Source organism: Spermophilus citellus (assembly GCF_964194105.1).
Source record: "Spermophilus citellus genome assembly, chromosome: 15".
Taxonomy (NCBI): Eukaryota; Metazoa; Chordata; class Mammalia; order Rodentia; family Sciuridae; genus Spermophilus; species Spermophilus citellus.
In genome coordinates this window covers 60,291,533-60,315,062 of record NC_138195.1, presented here as the reverse complement: position 1 = coordinate 60,315,062, position 23,530 = coordinate 60,291,533, and the positions used below count along the sequence as shown (strand labels likewise).

General features: G+C 37.9%; 1 protein-coding gene across 6 annotated transcripts in view; it reads left to right on the top strand.

Annotated features, from left to right (window-relative positions):
- PANK1 (pantothenate kinase 1) overlaps positions 1-21,669 on the top strand; it is a 71,661-nt gene extending 49,992 nt beyond the window's left edge. For 3 of the 6 annotated variants that reach the window (XM_081268032.1, XM_081268030.1, XM_081268031.1), the window contains 5 exons: positions 4,229-4,482; positions 9,563-9,739; positions 10,231-10,354; positions 15,433-15,558; positions 20,249-21,669. In XM_081268032.1, coding sequence (XP_081124158.1) covers positions 4,229-4,482; positions 9,563-9,739; positions 10,231-10,354; positions 15,433-15,558; positions 20,249-20,308 — 741 coding nt within the window. In that variant the 3' untranslated portion in view covers positions 20,309-21,669. Of the gene's footprint in view, positions 1-4,228; positions 4,483-9,562; positions 9,740-10,230; positions 10,355-10,951; positions 10,995-15,432; positions 15,559-20,248 lie in introns of all 6 variants that reach the window. The other 3 variants (XR_014018986.1, XM_081268028.1, XM_081268029.1) reach the window with 3 other exon arrangements.
- The last annotated feature ends 1,861 nt before the right edge of the window (positions 21,670-23,530 follow it).

Sequence of the window (23,530 nt, the reverse complement as noted above, 5' to 3'; positions counted from 1 at the left end):
TGCTACAAACCAAGGCTTTTTTCCCCAGGGAGCTGGTTGTTAACATAAATCAGCAAATCTTGGTTACAGGGTTATGTTCAAATTAGTAGAAGCTTTACCTACAAGTTTACTGGATCTGATATTTCAGATTTGTCATCAGTTAAGTCCCATTATAAAGATAAACATCGGAATATATACAGTTATGACCTCTTAAGATCATTTTGTTCAATAGTAGACCACATATATGAAAGTGATCCCATAGATTATATCATTTAGGGATGTTGTAGCTATATTAGTTTATATAAGTTTATGATGTTTGCTCGTGATGAAATCACCTAACAAGGTATTTCTCAGAATGCATGCTCCTCATTAAGCTATGCATCACTTGTATTAGTAAGTATTTCGTTACCATTACAAAATACCTAAGACAGCCTAACTTTATAAAGAAAAGAGGTAGACTGCAGTTTTGGAGGCTGAAAGTCAAACAGCAAAACACAGGTTCTGGAGACCACCACCTGGTAAAGGAGAGGGTCATATTTCGAAAGAGGAGAGAAACTCAAGGGTCAGGTTTAGTCTTTTATAACAACTTGCTCTGATGAGAACTCACCCCAGGAGACTAAGTAAGTATCCCCTCCTTAGGATAGCACCCTAAGACCTCTCACTAGGCCACATCTCTATTTTTTTAGCACCCACCTGTTAAAGGGTCCATCAACTCCTACATCACCACACTGGAGACCATGCTCCCAACACATAGATCCCTGGGGAACAAACAACATCCAAGCCATAGCAACTGTATATAAAGTTGGTGATATGGACTAAAAGCAATGTGTTTTGTTGGTCTGCAATAGGTAAACCTATAAAATTTACCACTAACATTTAAATATTAAAAGGTTTCACATAAAATCTGGATTTCTGGTTCTTGCAAAATAGGGTCATCTGGCAGCACTGGGGCCCATTACCACATAGCAACAATGAGCTGGAAGTGAATTGTAAATACATGCAGATCGTTTTGTTGACACAGTTCCCATTACTCAGTTACTTCCATGTAGACCAGGGCTTTACTGATTCTTTTTTTTTTTTTTTTTTGTACTAGAGATTGAACCCAGAGGCACTTAACCACATCCCCAGCACTTTTTATGTTTTGAGACAGGGTCTCACTAAGTTTCTTAGGGCCTAGCTAAATTGCTGAGGCTGGCTTTGAGCTTTCGATCCTCCTGTCTCAGCTTCCTGAGTCACTGGGATTACAGAGGTGTGCCACCATGCCCAGCTTCTATTTTCTTACTTCCTCCTTTAGGTATTTGAGTTTGTGAGTCCTAATATAAAGAAAACTTTGCCTAGAAAGAGTGTTTCTCCAGGCTGGGGTTGTGGCTCAGCGGTAGAGCACTCGCCTCTCACATGTGAGAACCTGGGTTTGATCCTCAGCACCACATAAAAAAACAAAATAAGGATATTGTGCCCATGTATAACTAAAAAAATATTTTTTAAAAAGAGTGTTTCTCCTTAGATGAAATCTTAAGTGCCTGTTTTAAGCCTTCCACAAAATTAATTCAGGTTTACCAACAAACTGCAAAGTCTGATTAATTCCCACCTGGTTTTGAATTTCAGATGGCCTATTTGAAAAGTAAAGTAGCAATTTGACTCATTACCTGAAGCTGGGAGTCCATCTTTTTTCCTATAGTTCTCCAAGAAAGTGACTAATATCTCTGTTTCCTATTAGACAAATAGGGCTGTGTGACCTCAGGCTCCAGAAATATCCATCCCTCAGTAAAATGTATAGAAGAGATGTTTGCTACTAGCACTTTATTTGAAAATCATTTTGAGGGGAAAGGTGAGATAATAAAGTTTCCTTTCAGATTGGCATTGTATATTCTTAGTTTATTTGCCTTGACAGCTTTTTCTTTTTCTGCCCGATGTAGTTTCAAACTGTCCAGCTGGATGGACTCTGTCTGTGTTCATGATGTTGGTTCTGGGCTTGGCTGTCAATATTGTTGATGAACCTCTGATTAATTTTTAAGCAGGTTAGCCTATGGTCCCCAGACTGGCTGATGAAATAGCTACTTTCCAGCTTGGAGTGATCCATGAGGTGATAACTTTCCCTGATCCATTTAATATATGTTTATTAAGTAATGATTAGGGGAAGGCCTTTGAGCCAAGTGCTGAGGAATCTAAAAAACAGCCAGATTGTGACCAATGTTGTAAATACAATGGAAGGCTGTGGACTTCAGGAAAATAGAGGAGATATTATTTACCCTGTTGTGTCCCACTATACTCTTTCAGGGCTCCAGATAATTCTATACCAATAGAAATGCCCCCTTAATATATCTGTAATTATATGCATCTCATTTGAATATTTGACTTAATAAAAAAATGAAATGTTTGGAACCATTTATGAGCTATATTTACTTTATCACCAGTGGTCATTTAGAATCTTTATTTCCATGTATCAAGGATACTTTCAGGGTCTGGGGGTGTAGCTCATTGATAGAGTATTTGACTAGCATACACGAAGTTCTGGGTTTAATCTCTAGCACTGCAGGAAAAAGAAAAAAAACAGAATAATTCTACCACCTTGCTGGTATTCTTTGCAGGTATAGATTCAGCCAATTTTTGTTAAATAGGAACCTCAGATGAGTGACACCAAGTGAAAAGTTTTCTTCTTGCTAACTTTTTAATGAAGATGATGTCTTTTTTGGCAAAATATCTAAGTCTAGTTCTTGTATAGGTTGTTTCCAGACCCCAGAAACAATATCCATTATGGCAATGAAGACAACAGAACAGGGAGTCACCGGTAGGTATTTGCTAGTTGTGTCACTTAGGCACCATGAAACTTAACTATGTAATAAGGTTAAAAATACCTACTTACAGGGTTTTTTTGTGAAAATTTTGTTGAGTTTCATGTTGGCAATTGTTAATCACTAATTTTTGTTCGATTTTTTTTCTGGCCATGGAAAATGATTATCAACCCAAATCTAGAGATTTGGCCAGTGGTATACTCTTAAGGATAATGAATTAAACTTTTGAGGATGCAAAGTGGCCACTAGTTTCCAATGCTAGTCCACAGTCAGCCTGTTGTCCTTAACACCCCCTCCCAACCCTCACCCTGCCCCCCATACCTAAGAGAGTGGGCGTTTTTATCTTATAGGAACATTAAAGGCCACTCTGGCCACTCCAGCTGATGAGCCCTTTGTATGTGCCAACCCCTGGGTAAACACATCACATATATTATTATCATATAATCTTTACAGCAACATTTTTATTCCCATTTTACAGGTAAGGAGACTGAGAAGTCAAATAATTCACCTTGTATCCTTTAGCTAAGTCAGTTTTAGAGCAAGAATTCAAAGTCAGATCTGTCTAACTCCAGAGCCCAGGTCTGGGAAAAGGGTAGCTCTGCTTTGTGAGCTCAAGAGATTTTCACCAGTTCCCAGGCAAGGAAGTGTAGGATTCTCATTACTTTCTGAATGTTCTCACTTGATGGCACGTATTTTCCATGGCCTTTCTTAACAAATGACCACAAACTTGGTGATTTAAAATATTAGATTTTTTTTTCTCATAGGATTTTTTGTTTTTGTTTTGTTTTGGTGGTAATAGGAATTGAAGCCAGAGACCCTCTGCCACTGAGCTGGACCCTGCCTCTTTTATTTTATTTTGAGACAGGGTCTTGCTAAGTTGCCAAGGCTGGCTTTGAACTTGTGATCCTTGTGCCTTGGCCTCCTGAGTTGCTGGGATTACAGGTGCGTGCCACTGTATCACAGGCTGCTCATAGTTCTTGAGGCTGCACCTCCTTCAGAGGCTCTTGGGGGGATTCCATGCCTTGCTTCTTCCAGTGTCTGGTGGCAGCTCTCAAATCCCTGTCTTCATCTTCTCATGACCTTGTCCTGTGTGTCTTTCACATCTTTCCTGTGTGTCCCTTACAAGGACTCTTGTCACTGGCCCACCCAGATGATTTAGGATGATTTCTTCAAGCTCTTTAATTACATCTGCAAAGAGTGTTTTTCCAAACCACATTCACAGGTTCATGGACAGGGACCACCATTCACCCCCTATACATGCTTTTCCAGGCATGTGCCTGTCCTTTAGCACAGCTGCTTTTCCAAGGGACTGATTGAATATCAACAAAGTTTCACAACTTGTTTCAAGGATGTTCCCCTGCTTTTAAAGTGAATGACCCAATCTTAAATCCAGCTAAGCTTTTGGGGCTTCTCCCAAGGTGGTCCATGGTATCTTACAAGGTTTTGTTCTCTTTCAGATTGCTGACCTGCAGCTCCATAAACTGGATGAACTGGACTGTCTCATTCAGGGTCTGCTTTACGTCGACTCCGTCGGCTTCAACGGCAAGCCAGAATGTTACTATTTTGAAAACCCCACAAATCCTGAATTGTGTCAAAAAAAGCCATACTGCCTTGATAACCCATACCCTATGTTGCTGGTTAACATGGGCTCAGGTGTCAGCATTCTAGCAGTGTACTCCAAGGACAACTATAAAAGAGTTACAGGGACCAGGTAAACATGTTTTCCAATAGGAGAACCTCTCTGTGCTTAAACACCAGGTCTCTTCCTCAATGAACAGTGTAATAAAAAGGTTATTTTTATTGAATCTGTTTTTAAAAGAAATGTCTTGGCTTCCTTGGCCAACCAAAAAGGACTTATTGAGTGACATGTTAAGGGAATGAAAGGGTGATTTTTATAAAGGTTAATAAAATCCAGTCTTTATCTTTCTGGAAATTGTGGTCAGATTGAGGGGAGAGGGTTGTACCCAGCAGAAGATTGCCAACAAGATGATACATATTGAATGCTAAAGGAATGGTAAGGACAATAGCCCAATAGAAGTCAGGTAGAAGGGCACTTGCTATGGTCAGAGAAAACTTCAGCGAAACCTTCTGTTGGACTCATTGGTGCCTAGCACAGTGAAAATTGCTTAAAATAATATGCCATTCTAACCAGCAAACAAAACAATGTTTACAAAGATTTTTTCTCCCTACTTCAGGTATATACTCTGGCTGAAAGCTAGAATAGTCAGTATAGCTCACAGGGAATTTTGGAATGTAGTAGACAGGAAAATAGCTCCTATAACCACAGTTGGAAAGGGTGCCTTGTTTTTCAGGACACCCCCACCCCAAGGCCCTGTGAAGGACAAATGAGCTCAGCTTCATGTTCGTGAGGATTCAACATGGGAAATGATCTCCTGTCAAATATTTTTGAGAAACCCCAACATAAACAAAGTTAAAAAGGTTTTCCTTACTGATTTTGTAAGAAGAATTCTTCCAACTTATTGGACAGCAGAACTCATTTTTAAGGAACAATTTACAGAACTAGTGCCTTGTAGAACATGTGTCAGGGCACATTGAAACCCTTGTTTTTGATAATTGAAGCTATATTCTCTAGGTCTCAGTATTCTCATTTCATTTCTGCCATGGAAGCTGTAGCTGCTTACACTGTGTTTACAGACTTTTCCAACACGGAATTTAGCAGTACTACTCACCCATTAGGAGAGGGACTCTGCTTTTAAAGTGTACTTTCATGAGTTATGATGGCTCTGCATAAATCAGTGGCTTCCCACTGAAAAGCGGAAGTTTTAGCTTCTTCCAGACAGTGTTAGATATGTCTGGAGGCATGTTTTAGTTGTCATCAATGGAGGCGGGATGCTACTGATATCTAGTAGAATCAAGGTCAGGGGTATGCTAAATTCTACACTGCATTGGGCAGCTCCCCCAACAGCAAAAAATCATCAAGCTGCAAATGTCTGTAGTGCTGCTTTTGAGGAACCCTGCAAACCTCTTCCCCCATCGGAAGCCTACTTGGGTCTATAGTTGTGACTCTGTCACTCAGTTGCTACAAGGTATACATTTTTTCATTGAGAGAATACAGAAGCTTGTTCTGTCAAACAAGATCAAAATTTACCTCATGGCCTCATTAGTACTGTCAGGAATATCAAACACATGGATATTTCAGCTGAGTTGGTTTTACCTTAGAGAGTAATCTGATAAAGTTATAATTTTTAAGCGACTATAGTCTTCTTCCTATAAAGAGTAATTGAATCCATACGGCTAGTCCAAGGAACAAACTAAATATTTTCCACAATTACAGATGCTTACAATTTAGTTGATGAACGCTTAACAGTGTATGAATTATATGTCAGGTACATTGTCAAATGTGTAGACTCCAGGGTTCTGAGTCATCCCAAATAGCTGCTAAGGAGCTAATTATAGTTGGTTTCTCTTATACATATAACAGTGCCTATAAATTCTAGTTATTGGTAAATATCCATTAAAGACAAGTGTTCTGCAAATATCAACATACACTGTCTGGATGTTCAAGTTTCCCTGTAAGCTCTCTCTTCAATCAGTGTTTTTGGAAGTGTGCTACAGGAACCTGCTCAGGGACAGGAGCCCTTTTAGGGGCTGCCACATGTAGTGGAAGAGGGGAATGGAACCTTATGTTTGTGAGGTCTCTGATCCTTGTTCCATCAGAGTTGTTCTGCCAAGGGTTTCTTTTGGTCCAAGTCACAAAAGCTCCAGACATAAACTATTTGAGTTAGCAGTAAATATCAGTATGTAGAACATACTTTTGGGAATCACTGATCTAAACAAATGGTTTGAGCTTTAAATTTTAGTACTCTTCTTATGAACTGAAAGCTGTAACTTTAGGTTTTTGTTATTGTATCATACTCTATTTTCCCATTAAACATTTCTCAGAGACCATGCCATTTATTCCGGGATATCACTTTTCTTTTAAACTTGATTAATTTGGTTATGTGTAATTTTCTCAGACTGAGTAGCAATTTTTTTCTAGTGACACAACTCCAAGTTTACTGTGAAAGTCAATGGAAAAAAATAGTACTTTACAGTTGATTTTGGTAGAATATGTAGCCTGTTAAAAGAGGAATGTTAAAAAACTGGCAAAAGTAGCAGTACATCTTATCTAATCATTTGGAAATCTGTTTTAAGGGTAATGAACACTAATGCTCATTAATGACCAGTGTTCTGAAATTATCAACAAATTGGTTACTGAAACGAGTAACTGAAGATTTCTTCTACGTCTCCCAAAAATCTTGCACTGTTATGAATAATGATAGTATTTGGTGGCTTTTCCTAGCAACATATTTTTGTCTCTGATATACTGATGATTTTAATGTGCGTCTGCCAGAACAAACAGGTATATCTGATTGTCAGGGAGGAAATCACTTGATTAAATAATGGTTAGCAGGTTGAGGATATTAATAAAGTGCTAGGAGACTCTTGGCTCTTCTGTGACTGTGCATTCTTCTCTCCTATCTGCAGTGTACCAGCTGTACCAATGCATGCATGCTTTCCCCATTAAGCTCTTTATCTGGAGTCACTTGCCATTTTCCAGTCGTATTTGCCCTTTTTCACTTTTACCAACACATCCGTTGATGAGTTACCTTCTTTCTAAGTCAGCCAATGTCTTCAGTTGCCTACATTTGGAGGAAGTTGTTCAATACCTTAATTAAAATGAATCCCTAATATTTGAAGAAAGATTCTTAAGGACAAAAGGTAGTGAGAATCTAGAAATGTGAGCAAAGAACTTCTTTTTAAAAATATATAGGGAGAAAACAAAACAAGTCCAGATGACTCACAAACCAAAAAATATTTCATTAAAATACACCAGTGGCCAGACGTGGTAGCACACACCTGTAATCCCCGTGGCTTGGGAGGCTGAGGCAGGAGAATTGCAAGTTCAAAGCCAGCCTGAGCAACTTAGTGAGGTCTTGTATCAAAATGAAAAACAAAAAGGGCTTGGGATGTGACTCAGTGGTTAAGCATCCCTGGGTTCAATCCCTGGTACCGGAAACAAACAAGAACCTAACCAGTAGCAGGGATGGGATGTAGCTCAGTGGTAGATCACTTGCCTGATATGCCTGAGGCCCTGGGTTCACTTCACAGCACCACACACACACACACACAAAAAAAAAAAAAAAAAAAAAGCAAAGACAAAATACCCACACTAGCTTTGTAAGATAGGCTGAAACCAACAATATAGCATGACACACCATATTAAATGCAAATGATGACACACTCTCTTAGAGGAAGTCCTAAATTTCTATTGCTACTAGTGGTGCTTAGCTACATCATTCTTCATGGAAAAGAACCCATAATTTCACCAAACTTGCATTTTTTTTAAGAATCAGAATTTAAGAATATTACACAGTTTTGCTTTAGATGCAATTTAAAGAACTATGTGCCTATCCTTCAATCTTGTACCTTCTTGTTAGCAGTTATTGACAGTGAATGTCATTAATCTTGAATTTTCTTTTTTAAAATTTAAGGTAAAAATAACCTTAACTTCAACCAGGCCTCTTGGCACATGCCTGTAATCCCAGCAACTCAGGAGGCTGAGGGAAGAAGGAAGGTCTCAAGTTTGAGGCCAGCCTCAGCAACTTAATAAAACTCTGTCCCAAAAAATCAAATAAAAAGGTTGGAGATACAGCTCATAGATAGAACATCTCTAGATTTGATCCTGAGTACCAAAAATAAATAAATAAATAAATAACCTTAATGCTAACTTATTTTTTTCCTTAGAATTAAAAGCTAGTGCAAAAATATAAATTGGGTTCTCAGAGCTAGTGGCTTTGGGGGGGAGCTTCTGAACCAATTGATATGAGCAGCTCTCTCATATGTTTATTTTTTTCACCTAATAAATGAAGAGTAAAACTTAGACTTAACCATTTAGAAACGAACTCCTTTTCCTGCTAGGAGTTCCCTGATGGTCGCTTTACCCAGAATCTGCTTTTCTTTCCAGGAGGTAACTTTGATATTAATGCACATTTGAGTTTGTCCTCTCCTACTATAATTAGTGTCTAATTTTGTCTAAAAAGACTATCTTAGAGGAGTGTTTCCCCAAATGATTGAAAGCTTTCAAAACATAATTGAAGCATTGGAATGATTGTGTGACCTTTGTGACTGGTTTTTAGCCTTGGGTAATAAGTAAAATATCAGTAACCAAATATCCAAAGTCTACCAGGGAAAACAACTTTAATATCAGATAGATCTGTAGATCTAAGAAGTTGGAATGAGATTCTCTTTGCTAGGGAAGCGATGTCAGGTGAAAGAGCCTTCAGGCTGGTGGCTCCTGCTGAGTTCTAGGTCAGTTTTGTCATTCGAGAGTTTAGTTAGTTGGGAATCATATATACACTATTTCTTTTTCAAAATGTTTGTACTCAGCTGCATATGGTTTTAAAATATCAGTTATTTGTTGCTTTCAGACCACCCAATTAGAAGAGGTTCCATTTCACAGGTGGAAAGACTGAATGAAGAGCTTAGGTTAGTGGCTGGTTGAAGGTCTCACAACAGAAATCAATGAGAGTCTATCTCTAGTTTTGTTCTCAAATTTAGGGGCAAGTTTTCCCTTATGTTTAATGTTAGCCTCTGCCCTCTTTTCTGACCCAATCTACAAGAGTTCTTTTGTGCTCTAGTTCTTTAAATGCCCTTTTGTTTTCAAATAAAGTGCCCCTTTGCTTTTCTTCTGTTTTTCTTAACCCATTTTAATAGTCTTGATGTAGTTGGGGACTCGGATGGGCATAACTTCAAGTAAAATTTAAAAATAAACCTTATTGTTCCTTCAGTCTTGGAGGTGGAACATTCCTAGGCCTATGTTGCTTGCTGACTGGTTGTGAGACCTTTGAAGAAGCTCTGGAAATGGCAGCTAAAGGCGACAGCACCAATGTTGATAAGCTGGTGAAGGACATTTACGGAGGAGACTATGAACGATTTGGCCTTCAAGGATCTGCTGTAGCATCAAGGTAGAGACTAAGTAGCTAGGGAGCAGTAGTGACTATACATGAGGCAGCCTCTCCACCCTGGCCATTCATTTATTTTTTTCTAACGTCAGCCCACCAGCCTGGTGCAAATATCAATCATATCAGATCTCACACTTGATTCCCTGTCCTTAATGAACACTGAGATGTTTAGCCCTTGATGCTTGTGCTTAAAATAAGGCAACTTTGAAAGAAGGTTCTAGAAAACTACAACAGTTATCTCTGTTCCATTCTTGTCCAGATATCTAGAGGTATTAAAAAATTTCCCTACATTATAGCCATTCTACTTTGTCCCTATTAAGAAAGGGGCAACCAGCCATTCATACTGTAATCTTGTCTGCTTGTAAACCATGATAGCAAAATCAGGTAAATTGAGCTTGAACAGAGATTCATAGAGCCTTCCACAGTGCCTTGGTGGAAGCACAGATCCTGCCTGAGGATGATTTTGAATGCTCTCACTAATATTTCCAACATAGCTTTGGCAACATGATGAGTAAAGAAAAGCGAGATTCCATCAGCAAGGAAGACCTCGCCAGGGCCACCTTGGTCACCATCACCAACAACATTGGCTCCATTGCTCGGATGTGTGCACTGAATGAGGTAAAGCCTTAACCTGGGGAAAGCCATGTGTTTTTACTTATTATATAGTGTGATAACTGTTGACTCTTAAGAAACTGCAGATCCTTGGGAAATCTGCTCTTTATTATATAGTTACACCTTAGAGAATAGGAGGTGTGTGTGTTGGGGGAGGGGGAAGAGTATGTGTTATATTTTTAAGCAGACACAAGCTGACAAATGGTAAACCATCAAACTGTGGAAACATGGTAAAATTCCAACCCATGTCGCAGCCTCTCTAACCATCATTATGGCCCTGTGTGTTCACTGAAATGTGAGCAAAAGCTTTGGGCATCCTTGCAAATAATTCCAGATAAAATGCTTCCACTTGCAATGTCCGATATTCTCTTTGCTTTCAGCTTCTTTACAGTGTTGCCTTGTGGCATGGAGTTCAAGCAGCATTGTACAGGGCTATCAAAGCACAGAGAGCTTGCTACAGCAGAGGCTAGCTAGAGACCCAGGCACAAAAAGGGGTGGAGCTGGTGACAAAGCTTTACTAACATTGTTTTGAAACACTGCAAAATGGAACCCTTTTCTGAAATACAAGATTTGTAAAGTAGAACAACTCTCTCTTTCACCGAGGTCTGTCAGGAAGACAAGAAAAAGAAGTTGGGGTGTGGAACAGGTAATAGGAGAAATATTACTGATAGTAAATCAGTAACGGAGTTTGAAGTATGTAATTATATGACATACTCACAGAAGAGGGCTCAAATTCTAAGTATACAGCTCGATGAACTTTCTCACAGACACACAACCTGTATAGCCACAACCCAGATCAAGAAATAGAGTAATACAGATACTTTGAAACCCTTCCTGGCCCCTCCCTGTTGAATAGTGGAATGTCAGGATATGAGGCATTCTTTGTTATGGGTGGGTGGTAACCTTGCCTTTGAGCTTTGGGATTACAAAAGAGACACCTTCTTTACAACATTCCTAGCATATTTTGCTGACTTATGGTCAAGGTCATAAATTTTTGGAAGTCCTCAGTTTGGGGATTAAGTGGGAGGCTGATAATTAGGTAAAAGTGTATTCCAGAGATATGCCCTTTTGAAGTCCAATTTGGTCATGAGATTCATTGTAACAGAGAGGTTATTTTTTTGGCATTAACCTAGAAAGGGTGTTTATCCAAGTAGCCAAACAAGCCCCACGACTAATATGTGTGTAGCTCGCTGTACTCACAGGCTCTGGAAGGTCAGATACACAGTTATGTCCCTTGCCACGTAGAGCAATAGCTGCCCTTTCCCCTACTTGCCATGGAGCGGCCTTTGCCTTGCACTTCTGGCTGAAGTGAGCCAGCAGGTCTCTTCACAGGTATCATAATCCCTTTAGGGAGGAAAACAGAAAATGTAGTCATGTTGTATACTGGTTTGAGTAACTGGATGTTTCTGTTGGAGTTTAATGAATGAAGGCACTTGGCCATTACCTAGGGGCCAAGGCTCCATTAGAGGGTGTTCATTCAGTGCTGGTTCCCAGGGGACACACCAGTGACCGGCATTGTTCCATTGCCCTGTGAGCACAGTAACTAAGTCTTCTGTCCTTGTGTTGCTCTCTAGATTCACTGACTTGAGAATCCTTGACTCCAGCCATTGCATGGATGGGGGCACCATGTTTACGTTTTTGTTGTGATGATTGGAATGCTGTGAAATACTTTTCCATCCACTTTAAGGTTTCATATTTCTGTTTTTGAATAGATAATATAAACATCTGCATTTTGTGTTTATAAGACAGCAGAATAAACATACAAGGAAGTGAGTTACCATTTCTACCCTATCACTCAATAGGTACCTCACTAGATAGAGGCAGCCCTTTGTTTTAGTTTTTGTTTGTTTGTTTCTGAATAAATATATACTTCCAAAGGTAGCAAACTCTACATAACCTTCTTTTTAAAAATAACAGCTTTGGGGGCTGGGGATGTGGCTCAAGCGGTAGCGCACTCGCCTGGCATGTGTGCGGCCCTGGTTCGATCCTCAGCACCACGTACCAACAAAGATGTTGTGTCCACCGAGAACTAAAAAAAAAATATTAAAAATTCTCTCTCTCTCCTCTCTCACTCTCTCTTTAAAAAAAAAAAATAACAGCTTTGCTAAGATATAATCACATTCCATATAATTAATTCACTTTCTACATACTATTCTACATCTTGCCTAATTTCTCAGCTTTTTATTATGAAAATTGGTAAACATGCATAAAGGAATGAGAATAGTTCAGAGAACCTCCACATGTCCAATAGCTCAGACTCAGCAGTTATCAGGACTTTGCCACAATGCTTTATGTATTTTTCTTTCTTTCTCTTTCTACTCCTCTCAATTCCTTCTCTCTCTCTCTCTTTTTTTTTTTTTTTTTTTGCTAGAATATCAGAAAGCAAATTCTAACCATTGTATCAGTCTATCTGTATTTCAGTGTGGATCTCTGAAAATATTGCCTCTTGCTTTTTTACATAACCTATCTTGCGATTGTTCATATCAATATATTTTAAACTTTCATTTTTAATGACTATATAGCATCCTAACATATTGATATGCAGTTATTGGTTTGGTCACTTTTCTAGTGATATTTGTTTTATTTCTAGTCTCTGAAAAGCCTGCACTGTATTTATTTATGAATACACACATATTTGTGTACACACACGTTTTGCATATATGTCAGTATATCTGGCAGATAAACTCCCAGAAGGGAAATTGCTGAGTCAAAGGATATGTTCACTATAATTTTGACAGATATTACAAAGTGCCCTTAATAAAAGTGGTTTTAATTTATATTCCCACCAAGCAGAGCATAAAAGTATAAGCTTCTTTACCCATTTCTATATTACAATGTTGTTTTTTTTCTTATTCGTTTATAGGACCTCTTTATTTGATAAAAATACATTTTATTTGACATGTACTTAAAATTTTTGCTATTTATTGCTTTCCATTTGGATTTGCTTGAGGTGATGTTTTTCCTCTGAATTAAGTGTTTAAAAATTTTAAAGTAAATATATCAATTTTCAATGAATTCTTAGTATTATACCCCTTTTACTTCGATATTATTTTTAGAAAGAATTTATTCTTTCTTCTAATGTCTTTATTTTTTTTCCTTTTAAAAAAACTTTTTAAATTTTGTTGTTGTTGTTGTTGTTGTAGTTGTGCGCAATACTTTATTTTACTTGTTGATTTTTAGGTAGTGCTAAAAATCGAACCCAGTGCCTTACACATGCTAGGGAAACACTGTACCACTGAGCCACAACCACAGCCCAAACATTTGCAACTTTTAATCACCTGAAATATATTTGAAACATGGAATGCTTCTCAGTTCTGTTTTGTTTTTGTTTTTTGTAAATACTGGGGATTGAACCTAAGGGCACTCCACCGAGCTATATCCCCAGCTCTTTTTATTTTTTATTTTAAGATAAGGTATTACTAAATTGCCTAGACTGGCCTTGAGCATGTGATCCTCCTGCCTTACCCCCAAAAGTAGCTGGACTTTACGGTATACACCACCACACCTGGTGCTCATCAGGCTTTTGTTGTTGTTGTTGTTGTAGATGAACACAGTACCTTTATTTTATTTATTTATTTTTATGGGGTGCTGATGATCAAACCCAGTGCCTCATATGTGCTAGGCAAGTGCTGTGCCACTGAACCACAACCCCAGCCCCTCTCATCAGCTTTTTTTTTTTTTTTTTTTTTAGTTTTTGATGGACCTTTATTTTATTTTTTTACTTAAGTGGTGCTGAGAATCAAACCCAGTTCCTTACGCACACTAGGCAAGAGCTCTACCTCTGAGCCACAACCCCAGCCCTCTCATCAGCTTTTAATGCTACTACTACTCCTTCTGGCTTCTCCCAGAGTAATGCAGGACTCAACTTTGAGCAAGTCCTACCTTGAGCTCTAAATTTAATCAAATTCTTTTTTACACTGAGTTTCTTACTTTGAGTGTTCCTTTCCACTTCTTAGTCTGGATAGTTTGTGACTACAGTTCTATTTTTAATAAAAACTTATTAAAATTACCTGACCCCTCTACCCATAGGAAATTTCCAGTGGCTAATGGCTTCATAAATGTGCATTGCTAAAACTTCAGACAGTTAAAAGGCGATGCTCCCAGACCTTGATTACTCCTGATAGACTGAGCAGAAAATAATGGCACTTTCAAAGACTCTTGCTTTTGATGTAAGCGGTCCTAGCAACTGGCACTCTTCTGAGTGAGTGGTGAGCAGCCTCTGCATGCAGACAGGCTGGGCTCAGTCTTAAGCTTAAGAAGTACCTGGGAAAGTAGGAAGGGCTGCTAGTACAGCTGGAGGGGAAGCTTGCAGGATTTGAAGCATGTCTGCATGGACAGGAGAGGAAAGGAATATTCTTAAGTGTGTGTTTAGAATGCAAATCTATATCCATGATAACAAAAAATACAAATGGAGTTTTTTAAAAATATTTTTTGGTTGTCAATGGACCTTTATTTAATTCATTTGTTTATATGGGGTGCTAAGTGTCGAACCCCGTTTCTCACACACACTAGACGAGCACTCTACCACTGAGCCATGACCCCAGCCCCATAAATGGAGTTTTTGTTATCATGTTTTAACCCATACGTGGACCAAACAGGATATTCCACCACCATACATCCTGAGGGCAGAGACGAGTGTTGTGTCCTTCTTATATCCCTAGTGTTCAGCCTAGAGTAAACAGCAAAAGTCATTTGATGAATCCACCATGCCATAGCCGTTTCTTCTGTGAGTTGGTTGTAATTATATTTTATACTTGGAAGTTTAGGAAATTAAGAAATGCACAAGAAAATTTAGCTAAACTTGAACTTCAGTTATGATGATATATATTAATTATATGGAGCTGAACTACATGTCAGACCCAACACTTGCAAACAACCCTGATGTCAGTTTCTGCTTTGTCCAACTAAAATCTCCCCCTCCTATCCTTCCGGAGTGCACTGTGAGGTTTGCTCAGCTTCATTTTGGAGATACCAAAGTGGTTCACTGTGCAAGCTTCTGTACAATGACATACAGAACATTGGGATCTTTGCCGATGGTATTTTTCTGCCATGATTCAATGGTTTGTCTTTAATTTTTTTTCCAGAATATTGACAGAGTTGTGTTTGTTGGGAATTTTCTCAGAATCAATATGGTCTCCATGAAGCTGCTAGCATATGCCATGGATTTTTGGTCCAAAGGACAACTGAAGGCTCTGTTTTTGGAACATGAGGTGGGTTGAGCTTCCACAGACTGAATTGTTCTACATGGAGTGTAGAATTGACTAACATATGAGTGGGTCTCTTCATTTTATAACTGGTCAAGTAGAAATGTTGCCAATTTAAACTTTGCATTTATGCAAAGGATGACAAAGAGCTACAGAAAGTTTGGGGGCAGGGGATAGGATGCTGAGTATTGAACTCAGAGACTCTTCACCACTGAGCTGCATTCCGAGTCTTTTTTATTTTTCACTTTGAGACAGGGTGTCTGTAAACTGTGAGTCTTGCTAAATTGCTGAAGTTGGCCTCAAATTTGTGGTCCTTTCGTCTCAGGCTCCCGAGTTGCTGGGGTTCCAGGCATGTGTCACTGTGCAGGCTTGACAGAAAATGGAAGCTTTTTATCTAATAATTAGGACTGGTAGTTGGTTAATTTAAAAAAAAAAAAAAGCCACTGGAAAAGTAGATTAATATAACCCTTGTGGAAAACTGTGGATGTTTCTCAGAAACTACCCCAAGATTTAGCAATCCCACTTCTGGGTATTTACCCAAAGAGATTTGAAATCAGGGTATTGAAAAGTTGTCTGCCTGCCAATGTTTATTACAGATTATTCACAATAACTAAGAAATGAAATCAATCTAAGTGTTCATCATCAGCAACACATGAATGGATAAGGAAAATATGATATCTAATAGAATACTATTCAGCCTTAAAAGCAAAAGAAATTCTGTCATTTGTGACAACATGAATAAAATTGGAGAACAAGATGCTAAATGAAATAGGTCAAACTCAGAAAAATAAATGTCACATGTTCTCACATGTGGAATCTTTTTCTTTCTTCTTCTTCTTTTTTTCTTTTTTTGGTACAAGGATTGAACCCAGGGGTGCTTAACCACTGAGCCACATTCCCAGCCCCTTTTTATATTTTATTTATAGAAGGTGTCTCATTTAGTTGTTGAAGCCCTTGCTAAGTTGCTGAGGCAGGCCTTGAACTTAAGATCCTCCTGCTTCAACCTCCTGAGTGGCTGGGATTATAGGCGTGTGCCACCACACCTGGCATGGGTAGAATCTTAAAGAAGTGAACTCATGAAAGCAGAATGGTGCTTACAAGAGGCTGGGAGTTGGCAAGAATGAGGAAATGATGGTCATAGGGTACAAAATCAGATAGGAGAAGTAAGTCTTTTTTGAGATCTACTGCACAGTGTGGTGAACAGTGTATTGTATATTTCAAAATTGTCTTGAGACTAAATTTCAGATATTCTCACTGCAAAAAAAAATGGCTAAGTATTTGAGGTAATAGATATGTTAGTTAGTTTGATTTAATCATCCCATTGAATTGAAAAGTCATAATATCACTTTTGTACCCCATAAATATATATAATTACTAATTGTCAATCACTGATAAAACTTATTTATTTATTTATTTATTTACTTATTTATTTATATTATTGTGGGGATTGGGGCCGGGGGCACTCTACCACTGAGCTTCATCTATAGCCCTTTTCACTTTTGAGACAGGAGCTCAATAAGTTGCCAAGACTGACCTAGAACTTGTGATCCTCCTGCTTCGGTCTTCCAAGTTGCTGGGATTACAGGTGTGCACTAACATGCCCAGTTTTAAAAAAACTTTAAAGTCAGTTAAAATAGGTTATCATTTAAAAAAAGCATCTCCCTACTCTAATTATTTTATTTTAATTTTAAAATGCATAAATGTTTATCTACTTACCAGTCTTTCAGTGTAGGACCAAAATTCCATTTTTGAGAATGGTTTATGTGATTAGGGCACTACTGTTTTCTGTAAGTATGTAACGTCTTGGATTTTCAGTTTGTTTCTTTTAAGTGGATCAAGAAAGATACTTATGGAGCAGTTAAGTTGTAGAATCCTTCTAGTTTTTTTCCTCTTTCATGTTGTGGCATCCACCTAAGTAAAGAGCAATGGCTTGTGACTACCTTTCTCAGCTTTGCTGAATTTTCATAAAACTGATCATCATTTTGCACTTTGTTGGTTTATATGGTCATAATTAGATTGTTACCTAAACAATGAAACCCTTAAAAACAACTGTGAGATAAACACAGCTGATTCTTGGCAAGTAAGCAGCTTCACTGGTGAGAACAGATATTCTTGGGCTACTAAGAGGAGCCTACCAGCCTTGAGAGGTGAGCGCATCTGGCTGATATTGACCTTGTTAACATGAGAAACAGCACCAGTTAATACAGGGCATCTTTGATAAGGGCATTTCTACATAACATAGATCAAGTGGGGGGCCCTCTTTTCTTTTCCCCATTGCTTCTATCCCCCTTTAAATCCAGTGCTGTATAGAGCTAGTATTCATCACAAGCAGTACCTAATCTCTTGTGCATATTGCTGCAGAAAAATATTGAGAACTAATATTGTAAATTTCAGTTGTAATGAATGGCATTTTCTTATCTTCCAAACTGAATTATTTATTTGAGAAGCTACTGGTAAATTTAGAAGTTATTTAGAGATCTTTACATCCATATTTTGTTTTCTTAATGTATATACAACAGTGAGAACTTAAATATAAATAGGTTCCCATGATAGAAATTAATACTGAAAGTCCCTTCCTTCCTTCCTTCTTTCTTTCTTCCAGCAGGATTAAAACCCAGTTATGTAGCTTGTTTTGGTTGAAGGAGAATAAGATCCCAGAACCTTCATTCCTTCATTCCCCCAAAGAGAACAACTCTATGATTCTGCTTATTTATGAAGTTTTCATGATATAAGGTTTTGTTTGAAAAATAGAGAAGCATCACAGCTTTAAAAAAAAAAACATAATTTAAAAGAAAATAAAGAAAACTACTATTCTGGTCTAATACAGTTGCCATATTTAGCACTAAAAAATGCAGGATGCTTGATTATTTTATCTGGCATTTAACTGTACTTTATTCGGCAACTTTATGTCCAGATCTTCTTGCCTTAATGTAGAGAACAAGACATAGAAGCTGGCAGGGACAAGAAGTCATCTCCAAGGTCAAACAGGTAGTTGGTGGCAAGATAGAAAACAGATCCAACGTTTTAGGAAAACTCAATTCTATAGGTCAACATGTAGTCAAGTCACCAGTATCACTGAACCATCCTAAACCATTGTGGATGGTGGATTTGATTTATTACCATTTATCATAACTCAGACTCTCCAGCTAGTGAACTGCTTAAAAGTATTCCTTAGAAAATTTTCTACATTCTTAAGTTCACTCTGGGTTAGACAAGCCTTACCAGAGACTATTATGGAGGGACAACTTTTGGGAGACTCTGACTTAGTTGGTGGCTTTCTAGTCACTTGCCCTGCTGTTAGGAGACCTTACTCACTCAATTTCTCTTTCATTCAACTAATGTTATGGTGGAACATCCTTTAAGTAGTGTAGCTAGCAGTTCAGAGCACAACTTTTATTGACTGTGAGATCTTAGATTATGATATCTCTCCCTCTGTTTTAACATTTGCAAAATGAAACAATAATATTTGTCTCATAGAGTTACTGTGATGATTGAATGAGTACTTCCACCTCACATGCTTAGAATAATTTCTAGTGCCTAGTGAGGCCTCAATCAACCTTAGCTGGAAGCAGCAGCAGCAAAGGCCCTGACATGTCCTGATACATTTGCACCTATCTCAGCAGTAAATGCAGAGTCTGGTAAATGCCAGAGGGTGAAGTCTCCAGACTTTTGTAAAACAACCCAAACTGAATATTTGTGTGTTGTCCCTCCCAACCCAATTCACCTGTTAAAACACTAATCTTCCAGAGGATGGTATTAGGAGGTAGGCCTTGGAGGATGGTTAGATCATAAGGGTTGAGCTCTCATGAACAGGATTAGCATCCTTATAAGAAAGGCCCAAGAGAGCTGCCTTGCAACCTTTGGCCATGTGAGGTTACAGTGAGAAAGACAGCAGTCTATGAAGAACTGGCCCTCACCAGGCATCTTGATCATGGACTTCCCAGCTTCCAGAAGTCTTAAGAAATAAATTGCAATTGTTTCTGAACTACCCTGTCTTTGGGACTTTTATATATAGCAGCTCAATAGGCTAAAATGAAAGTGGCTAAAATGTGTTTTTAGTTTCTTTTCATCTTCACAGAGCTTGGGCTTACGTTTTACAGATGGGCAAAATGAGGCTGCAGCTGACTTAAGGGCCTTCCTCAGATTTTCTGAGGGAAATTTAGGGTTTTCTTCCATGAGATGCAGATTTGATGTCAGATAAACGTGGGTGTTGAGCCCTTCCACAAGTCGCATAACCCTGACAGGGTAATTTATTATCTTTCTTTTCTCATCTGAAATAATAATGTGGATTTTGCCATGGCAAAGGTTAAAATGAAATACAGCTATAATACTAGAAGTATCCAGCACTTAGCACATAACTTGTGCCAGATATCTTTTCTAAACACTTTATATATTTAACCTGTATAGTACATATATATATATATATATATATATAAGCATTCAAATAAATGTATTGTTGTTGCTGTTGTTATTCCACCATGTATGTTTGTTCATTTTGCTGTACTGGGGATTGAACCCATGGCCTTACACATGCTAGACACACTCTCTATCACTGAGCTATATCCCCAGCTTAAGAATTCAGTTTTAAAATTTTCTCTTTCCTGTAAGGGGCACCATTTCTAGAATTATGAAAAATAAGAGGTCTTTGGCTAAGGTTCCAAGACATTCCCACAGAAGTTTTCCTTTATTTTTGTAGGGTTATTTTGGAGCTGTTGGGGCATTGTTGGAACTGTTCAAAATGACCGATGACCAGTAGAAATGAGCAGTAGAGGGAACAGCCTCCTGTGAGGACAGAGAGTTGAAAGGTACTGCTGGAGAAGGAGAAAATCGCTGTGGATGGAAGCCAAGCCATTATGGCAGAGGAACCTGCTGGATTTGTAAATAATCTAAAATTCTTCTAGCTGATCTTTGACTCTTACGTTTTGAGCTTATGATTTAAAATGGGAAATATAAGAGTTTTTTCTGTATACTGTATTTTTTAAAAAAAAATAATTTGTGCAGTGTGGCCAAACCCACCCATTTTATGCATAAACTTTGAAAACTTGTATGGTGTCTAGAAGGACCTGAAATGTAAGCGCTATTCATTTTTCTTCTGGGGTTTACTGATCGGTGTGGTAATTTTAACTTCATTTAGTAATTACTCTAGGAGATTTTACCTTTACTTATATTTTTCATGACGTTTCATGATTTGCTGTTGGTTTCAAATGAAACTACAAATCTGACATGTTTTACTGTGAACACTTTTTTTTTTGTTTGTATGCTTTTTTTTTGTCCTTTCTGTTTGAATGTCTTATGAAAAACATGAGCCCCTCCCCCTGTTTTTGTTATCCTCTGATCTCCCTCTCTCCTACTCACAGTCTATCTTTAATGTAATTGTTCATATCAATCAAGGTGCTGACCAACTCAATACAAAGTTACAACACACAATCCAAAGCTCTCAAAAGTGCCCATGAGGAGAAGACTCTAAATGTGTTAATGAATTTAATGAGTCTGGCAAAAGTTGAAAATGATATGCAATTTTATCTTACCACTTATAAATATAGTGATTCGCTGGATTTATTTTATGCTGTGTTATATTAAATTGAATTATCCTATGATGAAATGCCTTCATCCATGTAATCCTTGTGCATGAAGTTTGGAACTTATTGGGAAAAGCTTCCCAGCAGATGAACTGTCACATGAAAGGGAAGTCATGCATTGAATGTCAGGTAGTAATAACTGTTTTGTATGTTTATGTACCTAGATGCTTTGTAACAAGACATCTTAAATAATAATGTTAATTTTTTTCATTTTTAATATTTTAAACTGAAAACTGTACTTTCACCCCAGTTTCTAAAATTAAAAAATAATTTATAATACTGATCTATATATATATTTTTTCTTTTTTGAGAGATTCCTTTAAGACTGATGGGTAACTTTCAAGTGAGGGTCTTGTACATAGAACACATGAGATCTTATGATCTTTTGAAGAGCAGTGCAGTTGCTCCATGATAATGTTCCCTTTTCCACCTTTTGAGCGCCACCTTTAATTTTGATATCTTCAAATCTTGAGGAAGTTGATGCTAATTGAAAAATTCACTTGTCTGGTTAAAATAAAACCCATTTCTGTTGTGATGTTTTTAGTGTATATGTTATTTTCATTTCTTAATCTTCATCTTCATATTATCTGCTTTGTACTGTAAAATGACTCTGTGTTGTACTTTTTTGCTCTACAGTTCATAATTTGAGGCTTTAATGAGTGTGGTAAGATCCAAAAGTGTCTTTAGTTGAAGCTGTAGCCCCTTATACGACTGACTCCTTGACTGACTCCTTAATGCCAAACTATTACTGCTGTATTCAGTAATTCCAAAGGAGTTTGTAATTTGCTCATCACAAATACATTTCATCAGCTCTTGCCTGGCTTACAAAAATTCAAGCAACTAAGAGTGGGTATTCTTGAAAATGATATTATCTAAAATTAGTGCCTTTCATGGTCTCTTATCAGGAAACAGCAGACCTTGGATCTGCAGATCATGGTTCTACAAAGGAAATCAGGGCAAGTTAGTGTGACTCTATGTACTTTGGTTTTGTTTTGGGCACTGGGTGCTGACCCCAGGAACACATTACCACTGAGCTACGTCTCTAGTCCTTTTTATTTTTTTATTTTGAGGCAGGGTCTCACTAAGTTGTTGAGGAGTTTGCTAAGATGTGAGGCTGGTGTCCAACTTAGAATCCCCCTGCCTCAGTGGGGAATACAGGCGTGGATCATCATGCCCAGCTGACTATATGTACTTTTGATTATTTAAAATCACTTGATCTCTCATTACAAACATTTAAAACATGGTTTATCTGAGGAAATACATTATTTCATTATATAAATATCAGTTGGCTACATGTAGCCAGCCTATTTCACTTGAATTACAGAAATTTTCTTTTAGAGTCAACACCACAGAGAAATTTGGCAAAACTAAGAATTTTCATCTTGCGCTGTGTGAAATCAGGTGGATCAGGTGGCCCAGACTGTGACTTTTTATTGTGAGACAGCTATCATACAATATTGTTTGGATGCGGCTTGGCCAGTTACTAGCTGTGTAGGCAAGTTGCTAAACCTCCCTTATTTTCCTCACCTGTAAAAATAGGACAAGTAATTGTTTTACAACCACATTGAAGGAGGACAAGGGTTAACACACAATAAATGCTTTTTCATGTTAGCAGTAATAAAAATATGTAGATGTTTTACTCTAATGCATTAAATCAGTGATTTCTCACCTTCTGGGATGAGGAAGTTGATGCTAATTTGAGCGTGGAGCTATTTTACAGATCTCCACACACCAGTACATATCCTCAATGCTCATTCACAATTCCAAAATCCCAAACTTAAAGAAATTTACCTTGATAGCTAACTTGGTAGCAAAAACTGATTTGAGCATTTTTTATCCCAAATCATGGGACTTTTCATATGTTTTGTTGCTGAGCATTAATGTATTTGATTATAGGGTACTCACCCTACATTTTTGGGGTATTAAGTAATAAATGATTCTGACTTTTAAAAAAATTTATTTTAGTTGTAGACGGACATAATACCTTTATTTAATTTTTTTATGTGGTGCTGGGGATCCAACCCAGTGCCTCACGCCTGCTAGGCAAGCGCTCTACCACTGAGTCACAACTCCAGCCCCCGATTCTGACTTTTGAAAACATATCTGAACCTAAGAATTTCAGATAAAGAGATGTAGCTTCTGCAGTACAAATAGATGCAGAGTTCTCTGGTCAGGAATTATTCTTTTATTATTATTATTAATATACAAGGAGTATAGAAGTTACTCTGCACCAGGAAGGAGATGAAGACCAAGAGCATTAGAGATTACATACAGAGATTATAACCCCTGCTGTCCAGGAGAGAAGGACTGCAGTCTTAAGCCAAACCATATAATAATGAGCCACAAGTGGCATTCATTTATTCATTCATTCACAAATATTTATGGCAGTAAACAAAATG